This window comes from Microtus oregoni, unplaced genomic scaffold (assembly GCF_018167655.1).
Source record: "Microtus oregoni isolate MIOR12 unplaced genomic scaffold, Mior012 000050F_ref0000143, whole genome shotgun sequence".
Classification (NCBI taxonomy): domain Eukaryota; kingdom Metazoa; phylum Chordata; class Mammalia; order Rodentia; family Cricetidae; genus Microtus; species Microtus oregoni.
Window position 1 is genome coordinate 4,527,847 of NW_024543256.1, and position 11,284 is coordinate 4,539,130.

The window sequence follows — 11,284 nt, forward strand, 5'->3', positions numbered from 1 at the left end:
AGAGGAAATTCAGAGAATCATGAGATCTTACAACAAAAGTCTGCATGCCACAGCCGGGCGGTGGTGGCGCACGCCTTTAATCCCAGCACTCGTGAGGCAGAGGCAGGCGGATCTCTGTGAGTTTGAGGCCAGCCTGGTCTACAAGAGCTAGTTCTAGGACAGGAACCAAAAGCTATGGAGAAACCCTGTCTCGAAAAATCAAAAAAAAAAAAAAAGAAAAGAAAAAAGAAACAAAAGTCTGTATGCCACAAAACTGGAAAATGTAAAAGAAATGGACAATTTTTTAGATAAGTACCATATACCAAAGTTAAACCAGGTGAACAATCTAAATAGACCTGTTAGTCGTGAAGAATTAGAAGTTGTTATCAAAAACCTCCCTACCAAAAAAAGCCCAGGTCCAGACAGTTTCAATGCAGAATTCTACCAGAACTTCCAAGAAGACCTAATACCTATACTTCTTAATGTATTTCACAATATAGAAACAGAAGATTCATTGCCTAATTCCTTTTATGAAGCTACAGTTACCCTGATACAAAAATGACACAAAGACTCAACCAAGAAAAAGAATTACGGGCCAATCTCACTCATGAACAAATGGATCAAAGACAACAATATCAATCTGAACACACGGAACCTGATAGAAGAGAAAGTGGGAAGTACTCTACAACATATGGGCACAGGAGATCACTTCTTACATATAACCCCAGCAGCACAGACATTAAGGGCAACATTGAATAAATGGGACCTCCTGAGACTGACAAGCTTCTGTAAAGCAAAGGACACTGTCACAAAGACAAAAAGGCAACTGGGAGAAGATCTTCACCAACCTGTGACAGACAAAGGTCTGATCTCCAAAATATATAAAGAACTCCAGAAACTAGACTGTAAAATGCTAATCAACCCAATTATAAAATGGGGCACTGAAATGAACAGAGAATTCTCAACAGAAGAAATTCAAATGGCCAAAAGACACTTAAGGTCATGCTCAACCTCCTTATCGATCAGGGAAATGCAAATTAAAACAGCTTTGAGATATCATCTTACACCTGTCAGAATGGCTAAAATCAAAAACACCAATGATAGCCTTTGCTGGAGAGGTTGTGGAGTAAGAGGTACACTCTTCCATTGCTGGTGGGAATGGGATCTTGTGCAACCACTTTGGAAATCAGTGTGGCGATTTCTAAGGAAATTCGGGATCAACCTTCCTCAAGACCCAGCAATACCACTCTAGGGAATATACCCAAGAGATGCCCTATCATATGACAAAAGCATTTGTTCAACTATATTCATAGCAGCATCATATCAGCATCATTTGTAATAGCCAGAACCTGGAAACAACCTAGATGCCCTTCAATGGAAGAATGGATGAAGAAAGTGTGAAATATATACATATTAGAGTACCGCTCAATGGCACAAAACAATAACATCTTGAATTTTGCATGCAAATGGATAGAAATAGAAAACACTGTCCTGAGTGAGGTAAGCCAGACCCACAAAGATGAACATGGAATGTACTCACTCATAATTGGTTTCTAGCCATAAATAAAGAACATTGTGCGTATAATTTGTGATCCTAGAGATGCTAAATATGAAGGTGAACCCAAAGAAAAACATACAGTCATCTGCCTGTATATGGGGAGTAGACAAGATTGCCAGGCAAAAACTGGGAACTTGGGGGTGGGGTCGGATGGGGGTGAGGAGAAATGGGGTGAGAAAAGTGAGAAGGGAAGGATGGGGGGAGCTTGGGGTAATTTGATGGTTGCGATAAAGGAAGGGTGGATATGGGAGCAGGGAATTATATATCCTAATTAAGGGAGCCATCTTAGGGTTGGCAAAAGACTTGTCTCTGGAGGGGCTCGCAGGTGTACAGGGTGATGTCCCCTGCTAGTACCTTGGGCAACTGAGGAGAGGGAACCTAAAATGACTCTAATCTATAGCCATACTGATAAATATCTTGCATATCACTATAGAATCTTCATCTGGCGATGGATGGAGACAGAGACAAAGACCCACATTGCAGCACCAGACTGAGGTCCCAAGGTCCAAATGAGGAGCAGAAGGAGAGAGAACATGAGTAAGGAAGCCAGGACTGCGAGGGGTGCTCCCACCAACTGTGACAGTGGCGTTGATCTATTGGGAGCTCAACAAGGTCAGCAGGACTGGGACTGAATAAGCCTGGGATAAAACTGGACTCTCTGAACATGGCTGACAATGAGGGCTGATGAGAAGCCAAGGACAATTGCACTAGGTTTTGATCCTACTGCATGAACTGGCTTTGTGGAAGCCTAGCCTGTTTGGATGCTCACCATCCTGGAACTGGATGGAGGGAAGAGGACATTGGACTTCCTACAGGGCAGGTAATCCTCTTCAGACTCGAGAGGGAGGGAGAATGGAGTGGGGGGAGGAGGAGAGTAGTTGGGAGAGGGGGAGAGGAGTTGGGCGAGGGAGAGGAGTGGGATGAGGGGAAGGGAAATGGGAGGCGGGGAGGAGGCAGAAATTTTTTCATTAAAAAAATAAAAAATAAATAAAAAGCAAAAAAAAGAAGAAACACACCTCCACCTAAAAGACAGATACTACCTCAGAGTAAAAAGTCGGGGAAAAGTTTTCCAATCAAATGGACCTAAGTAAGAAACAAGCAGGTGTAGATATCCTAATATCTAACAAAATTGATTCCAAACTAAAATCAGTCAAAAGAGATGGAGAAGGACACTTTATAGTCATAACAGGAACAATTCATCAAGACACACTCTCAATACTGAATATCTATCTCCTAATACAAGAGCACCTATATATGTAAAAGAAACATTACTAAAACTTAAATTGCACATCAAACCCCACACACTAATTTTAGGAGACTTCAACATTCCACTCTCACAATGGACAGGTCCACAAGACAGAAACTTAAAAGAGAAAGAAGAGAACTAACAGATGTCATGAACTGAATGGACTTAACAGACATCTATAGAACATTCCACCCAAAAGAATATACCTTTTTCTCAGCACTTTGTGTAACTTTTTCTAAAATTGATCATATACTCAATAACAAAACAAACCTCCACAGATACAAAAAAAAAATGGAGTAACCCCCTGTGTCTTATCAGATCACCTTGGATTAAAGTTAGAATTTAACAACAATACCAATCTCAGACAGCATACAAACTCATGGAAATTGAACAGCGAACTACTGAACCACCTGAGGATCAAGGAAGAAAATTTAAAAAATTAAAAACTTTCTTAAACTAAATGAAAATGAAGGCATAACATATCCAAACCTGTGGGACACCATGAAAGCAGTACTAAAAGGAAAGTTCTTAGCACTATGTGTCCACATAAAGAAAATGGAGAAAGCTCACATTAGAGACTTAACAGCACACCTGAAAACTCTAGAACAAAATGAAGCAGACTCACCCAGGAGGAGTAGAAGACAGGAAATAATCAAATTGAGGGCTGAAATCAACAAAATAGAAACACAGCTAACCATATGAAGAATCAATGAAACAAAGAGTTGGTTCTTTGAGAAAATCAACAAGATTGACAAACCCTTATCCAAACTAATCAAAAGGAAGAGAGAGAATATCCAAATTAACAAAATCAGAAATGAAAAGGGGGACATAACAACAGACACGGAGGAAATTCAGAGAATCATTAGGTCATACTACAAAAACCTGTACTCCACAAAATTGGAAGATATAAAAAAATGGATAATTTTTTGATAGATACCATATGCCAAAATTAAATCAAGACCAAGTGAGTAATTTAAATAGACCTATAAACTGCAAGGAAATAGAAGCTGTCATCAAAACCCTCCCAAGCAAAAAAAAAAAAAAAAAGCAAGCCCAGGGCCATATGATTTTAGTGCAAAATTCTACCAAAACTTCCAAGACGAGCTAATAGTATACTCCTCAAACTGTTCCCCATAATAGAAACAGAAGGGCCATTGCCAAACTTGGTTTATGAGGCTATAGTTACCCTGATACCAAAACCACACAAAGACTCATCCAAGAATGAGAGTTGCTGACCAATCTCACTCATGAACATGGATGCAAAAATACTCAATAAAATACTGACAAATGAATCCAGGAACACATCATAAACTCATCCACCATGATCAAGTCAGCTTCACCCCAGAGAGGCAGGGCTCGTTCAACATATGAAAATCTATCAATGTAATCCATCATATAAATAAACTGAAAGAAAAAAAAGTATGATCATTTCATTAGAAGCTGAAAAAACATTTGACAAAATCCAAGACCCCTTCTTGATAAAGGTCTTGGAGAGATCAGGAATACACAGAACATATCTAAATATAACAAAAGCAACATACAGCAAGACAACCACCAACATCAAATTAAATGGAGAGAAACTCAAAGTGATTCTTCTAAAAACAGAAACAAGACAAGGCTGTCCACTTTCTCCACATCTCATCAATATAGTTCTTAAATTTTTATCACTAGCAATAAGACAACAAAAGGAGACAAAGGGGATTCAAATTAGAAAGGAAGAAGTCAAACATTCATTATTTGCAGATGATATGATAGTGTATATAAGTGACCCCAAAAACTCTACTAGAGAACTCCTACAGCTGATAAATACCTTCAGTGATGTGGCAGGATACAGGATGAACTAAAAAAATCAGTAGCCCTCCTATACACAAATGATAAAGAAGCTGAGAGGAAATGAGAGAAACATCACCTTTCACAATAGCCACAAATGACATAAAATATCTTGGGCTAACACTAACCAAAGAAGTGAAAGACCCATTTGACAAGAACCTTAAGTCTTTAAAGAAAGAAATTGAAGAAGATACAAGAAAATGGAAAGATCTCCATGCTCTCAGGAAGGATCAGCATAGTAAAAATGGCAATCCTATGAAAAGCAATCTATAGAGTCAATGAAATTCCCATCAAAATCTCAACACAATTTTTTACAGACCTTGAAAGACCAATAATCACCTTCATATGGAAAAACAAAAAACCCAGGATAACCAAAACAATTCTGTACAATAAAGGAACTTCCGGAGGCATTGCCATCCTTGGCTTCAAGCTCTGTTACAAAGCTACAGTAATGAAAACAGCTTTGTATTAGCATAAAACCAGAGAGGTTGACCAATGGAATCGAATCAAAGACTGGATATTAATCCACACACTTATGAACACTTAAATTTTGACAAAGAAGCTAAAATTATACAAAGAAAATAATAAAACATCTTCAAAATGGTGGTGGCATAACTGGATGTCAACCTGTAGAAGAGTGAAAATAGATCCATATCTTTTGCCATGCACAAAACTCAAGTCCAAATAGATTAAAGACCTCAATATAAATCTGACCACACTGAACCTGATATAAGAGAAAGTGGGAAGTAGTCTTCAATGAATGGGCACAGGAGACCCCTTCTTTAATATAACCCTAGTAACACAGACAATAAGAGCAACAATAAATAAATGGGACCTCCTGAAACTGAGAAGCTCCTGTAAAGCAAAGGACTGTCAATAAGACAAAAAGTCGGCCTACTGAATGGGAAAAAATCCTCACCAACCTCACATCAGACAAGAGGCTGATCTCCAAAATATATAAAGAACTCAAGAAATTAGACATTAAAATTCTAAATAACCCAATTGAAAAATGGTATATGGAACTAAACAGAGAATTCTCAACAGAAGAATCTCAAATGGTCAAAAGATACTTAAGGAAATGTTCAACTTACTTAGCAATCAGGGAAATGCAAATCACAGCAACTCTGAGATACCATCTTAGACCTGTCAGAATGGCTAAGATTAAAAACAGTAATGACAGCTTATTATGGAGAGGATGTTGAGTAAAGGGAACACTCATCCATTGCTAGTGAGGATGGAAACTTGAACAACCACTCTTGAAAGCAGTATGGTGGTTTCTCCGAAAATTTGGAGTCAACCTACCTCAGGATCCACCAATACTGATTTTGGGTATATACCCAAAAAATACTCAATCATACTACAAAAGCATTTGTTCAACTATGTTCATAGCAGCATTATTTGTAACAGCCAGAGCCTGGAAAAGAAACAACCTAGATGACCTTCAACCGAAGAATGGATAAAGAAAATGTGGCACATTTACACATTAAAGTACTACTCAGTGGTAAAAACAAAAACAACGACACCTTGAATTTTGCATGCAAATGGATGGAATTAGAAAGCACTATCCCCAGTGAGGTAACCCAGACCCAAAAGAATGATTATGGTATGTACTTACTCATAAGTTGATACTAGCTATAAACAAAGGACTTTGAACCTATAGTTCATGACCCTAGAGAAGCTAAGTAATAAGGTGAACTAAAAGAAAAAGATATATAGATCCACCTGGAAATTGGAAACAGACATGATCACTAGACATAATTAGGTGCATGAGGGAGGGAAGCAAGGGAGGGTAGAAGGAAAAAAGGAGGGGACAAGAGGAGGGTTGAGGAGAACTTGAGGGAATGAGATATTTGAGATGGAGAAAGGACAGAAATGAGAGCAAGGAAAGAGATATTGTGATTGAGGGAGCCATTCTAGGGTTATCAGAAACCTGGCTCTCAAGAAATTCCCAGGAATCCACAAGGATGACCCCACCGAAGATCCTAAGCAATAGAAGAGAGGGGGCCCAATCTTGACTTGTCCTATGTACTGATGATTATCTTAAATATCACCATAGAACCTTCATCTAGCAACTTTTGGGAACAAAGGCAGAGACCCACATTGGAGCAGTGGACTGAGCTCCCAAAGTCCAGTTGAAGAGTGGAAGAAGTGAGAATATGAAAAAAGACGTAAAGACCATGATGGGTACACCCATTGCAACAGTTTACCTGAGCTAATAGGAGTGCATAAACTCCAGCAGGACTGGGAAGGAACAAGCATAGGACCAAACTAGTCCCTCTGAATGTGGTTGACAGTTGCATGACTGGGGCAGACTGAGGGGCCACTGAGAGTGGCACAAGGATTTATCCCAACTGCATGTACTAGCTTTTGGGGATCCTATTCTCTTTGGATGTATACCTTGCTCAGCCTAGATATAGTAAGGAGGGCCTTGGACCTTCCACAAAGCAATGTTCCTTACTCCCTCTGAGGATTAGATGGGGGTGGAGTGGGAGAGTTTATGAAGGGAATGGAAGGAGGGGAGGGAGTAGGAACTTGGACTGGTATTATTTTAAATCTAATATTTTTTAAAAAATAAGCAGGGCAAAAGTTGTTTAGCAAACCTCTATTGTTTTCTATTTCTCTAATTTCCTTCACACATAAGATCCCTACAAGGCTAATATGGAATTGTTCCTTTTCTATGTCATCCCTTTCCAAATGAATTCAGGCAAAATCTTCCAGTACTTTTCAGTTGTCTTCCTCTATTGCTTTTCTTCATCATTGTAGGTCAGTTTCATGACCTTTGAAAATCCCCTTACCCTCCACCTTAGGGATAAACATCCTATGAAAGGCACTGGTGGCAATTCCTTGGTATTCAAAAAAAAAAAAAAAAACCTTTTCAACATTTTATCACCTAAGTCATCAAACACTAGCCTGCTGTTCACAGTATGTCATAATCATAACCTTACATCTAGATTTTGTTTTCTGCTTAATCCCCTCCTTAGATCACCTTTCCCACGTCAGGATGTCTGTGTCACTTACTATTTCAGTTTCACCTTTTGATAGTGTTTCTCAACTCACTTTAAGCTCTGTACTCCAGAGCCTGTGGAAAACATCATCACTATCCCACACATTCCCTGAAGTACACACACACACTGGTTTTTGGTTTGCCTAGAGGTGGTGTGGAAAGACGGTCCAAGAAGGTTTTGTTTCTTTTCCTGCAGAAAATTATTCTCATTTTATCTTTTCATTAATTCAACTAACACTTGATATTCAATATTTTCCTCATATTCAGACCTAAATATCCCATTTTCCAGAAATACGTTGCCCTTTTGGTACTCAATATGTCCAACCTAAAATCATCATGTTCTCTGTAGTACTTTATCCTTCTAATTTTCTTTTATCAATAAATGAAACTCTCCCCTAGTCCATCCTCTACAATGGTGCCAGGATGGTTTGTATAATAAAGCAGAATTAAGGAATTAAAGGCACATTGGAGACTTTAGAATTGAGATCTTAGATATATCTACTTACCCTGTCTGTAATATTCATCCTTTTAAATCCTCATAATCAAGGTCAGAACTAAAGTTAAAGAACCAGTAATGCCTTAAAATCCTTTGCACTTACTTTGTGTAAAAGTGAAACAATCCAGTAAGTATCATTTTATACATTTTATCTTTAGAAATACAACTATGTATTTATAAAACTTTGTTATTGGAAAACTCTCAGGATCTTTGCAAATAGAGATATAACCCATAAATTATAAATCAGTGATCACTGGGTTTAAAAAACAATCATAAGACACAAAATTTCCTTCTTTCCAAGTAGTTATCTATTAATTTATCCAAACATGACAACAGTCATGCCCCCAAATAAGACCCTGCATCCTCCTTATGATAGCATTTTGGAGCAGTGCCATGTCACAGTTCCTTTGCTCCACACCCTCAATTCCATTTATTAGTCTTTTGAAATATTTTTTGGTCTGTGTATTAGCTACATTTCTATTGCTGTGACAAGAAACTGTGAAAAAGTCAACTTATAATGAAGTTATAGTTATTTGAAATTATGATTTCTGAGAGATAAGAGATCATCACCAACAAAGCATAGCAGCAGGCAGCTAGCAAGGCTGCTGGAGCAGGAAATGGAGAGCTCACACCTTGAACAATATGTGCAAAGCAGAGAGTAAAATTGGGAGTAAGGCAAGGCCTTAAACTTCCAAAGCCCAACCCCCAGTGAGATACTTCCTCCTACAAAGCAGAATCTTCTAAGCTGCACCCCCAAAACAGGGTCTCCAACCAGGAACTAATTGCTCTCAAAGAAATTGTTCACCTTAGCTCCTTGCCAGAGATCTCCTCTGTTTGGTAAAGCACCCCCTTAACAATAAGGTACATTTTTTTTTTGGTTTTTCAAGACAGGGTTTCTCTGTGGCTTTGGAGCCTGTCCTGGAACTAGCTCTTGTAGACCAGGCTGGTCTCGAACTCACAGAGATCCGCCTGCCTCTGCCTCCCGAGTGCTGGGATTAAAGGCGTGCACCACCACCGCCCGGCCATTTTTTTTAATGTAGATATAAATGAAGAAGGAATATTTTCTACTGTTGCCCCTAACTTACAATGCCTTGTGTCTATATTTGTTTCTTTAAGATATTATCTTTTTTATGGGCCAGGTCTCCTTCCTTGCTCTAATTCTCATTTAGCTGTAATACATTTCTTTCCTTCTTTTGTACTATCAGGTCTACTTTCATATGCCTTCTTTCTTCACTTCATATTGCATAAGCTTATGTAAATAGTCCTCCTTTAATGTATTTTATTTTATAGATATAACTTTGTTTCCTGATGAGACCTTCGATTGATATAGTCTCAGAACTTCTAGAACTCATGATTCTATTGTGAAAGCATCATAAAGGGAGGGAAGCAAGACATCATCAAAAGCATACTATAGAGTAATGTATGTCATGAAGAAAATGTAAGGCACGGTAAGAGCTGCTGAGGTGGGAGACTTGATAGTTGGCTTTAACAGACTTTAGAAGTGAATTGTACTTAAATGGGTAATGTTTCAACACAGGTCTGAATAAAATGATGAGATCAATTACATGGATAGCTAAAGCACTGAGAGCAGAGGGTATTAAGTGCAACTAGCAAATACTTTGAGGTGAAAAATTACTTGATAGGTTGGAGGAACAGGTAGAAATTTATTGCTGCAGCTTGAATATGAACTTTAGCCCATAGGCTCATGTGCCAAACACCTGTCTCCCAGCTAGTAGCATTTTTCACAGGGACAGTGGAAGCTTTCAGAGGTTAGTGCTAGTTTCAGGATATAGCTCACTGGGTGTGTGCCATGGATGGTTATACCTAGATTATTGTCTCTTTTCTTTTCTTTCTGCTTCATGCATAGAATGGAATCAATTGTGCTAAGTAATGACTGTAGACATAAATCTCTGGAACTCTGAAAGAAATCCTGTTATTTTCTTAGGTGTTTTTGTCATTGTTATGAAGCCTGATTGAATGTATTTCTTTAATTTATATTTATCCCTTCTAAAACATTTATTTATCATCTGCTATGTTTCAAGAACTGTTCTATGGAGTCAAGATGCCTGCAATAATCTGTCTTCATGGTGTTTAAAGAAATAGTAAGAGCCGTGGAGTGCTGGGAAGTGGCAGCGGTGTCCACAACAGGAGAAGCAGGACTATAGCCACCTGTAGCCTCAACCTCGGAGGAAGATGCTAATTAAAGTGAAGACGATGACTGGAAAGGAAATTGAGATCAACATTGAACCCACAGACAAGGTGGAGCGAATCAAGGAGTGTGTGGAAGAGAAAGAGGGCATCCCCCCACAACAGCAGAGGCTCATCTACAGTGGCAAACTAATGAATGATGAGAAGACAGCAGCTGATTACAAGATCCTAGGTGGTTCAATCCTCCACCTGGTGTTGGCTATTAGAGGAGGAAATGGTCTTGGGCAATGATCAAACTTGGTTCCATTTTACCTCCTTGCCCTGTAGCTCATAATGAAGCATCACATATCCTCTCACACTCTGGGACACCAGAACTTCTGCCCCCTCCCTTGGATGCCTTTTGTGTCTACTGGTGAGAGAATGTGAGGACCCCAAAGTGTAGTGCTTCTGGCCCAAATGACCATTACTTGCTGTTGGGTTTTAGTTTGCAGTTCTGTGTGCTTCCCTCTCTTATGACTATGTCCTTGGTTGTCAATAAAATATTTCCTGGCCAAAAAAAAAAATAGTAAAATAATACTTTCTTTTTTTTCTTTTTTTCTTTTTTTAATTTATTTATTTATTAAAGATTTCTGTCTCTTCCCTGCCACCGCCTCCCATTTCTCTCCCCCTAGCCCAATTAAGTCCCCCCACCTCAGCCCGAAGAGCAATTAGGGTTCCCTGCCCTGTGGGAAGTCCAAGGAACCCCCACCTCCATCCAGGTCTAGTAAGTTGAGCATTCAAACTGCCTAGGCTCCCACAAAGCCAGTACGGTGCAGTAGGATCAGAAACCCATTGCCATTGTTCTTGAGTTCTCAGTAGTCCTCATTGTCTGCTATGTTCAGCGAGACCGGTTTTATCCCAGGCTTTTTCAGACCCAAGCCAGCTGGCCTTGGTGAGTTCCCAATAGAACATCCAGATTATCTCAGTGTGTGGGTGCACCCCTTGCGGTCCTTAGTTCCTTGCTCGTGCTCTCTCTCCTTCTGC

The 11,284-nt window shown here is 39.2% G+C and overlaps 1 protein-coding gene across 1 annotated transcript; it reads left to right on the plus strand.

Annotated features, from left to right (window-relative positions):
• The first annotated feature begins 10,306 nt into the window (after window positions 1-10,306).
• Window positions 10,307-10,552, plus strand: LOC121437054 (NEDD8-like). The gene has a single exon (XM_041636915.1). It carries the CDS (start codon window positions 10,307-10,309, stop codon window positions 10,550-10,552), a length of 246 nt encoding a protein of 81 aa, XP_041492849.1.
• Window positions 10,553-11,284: the final 732 nt, after the last annotated feature.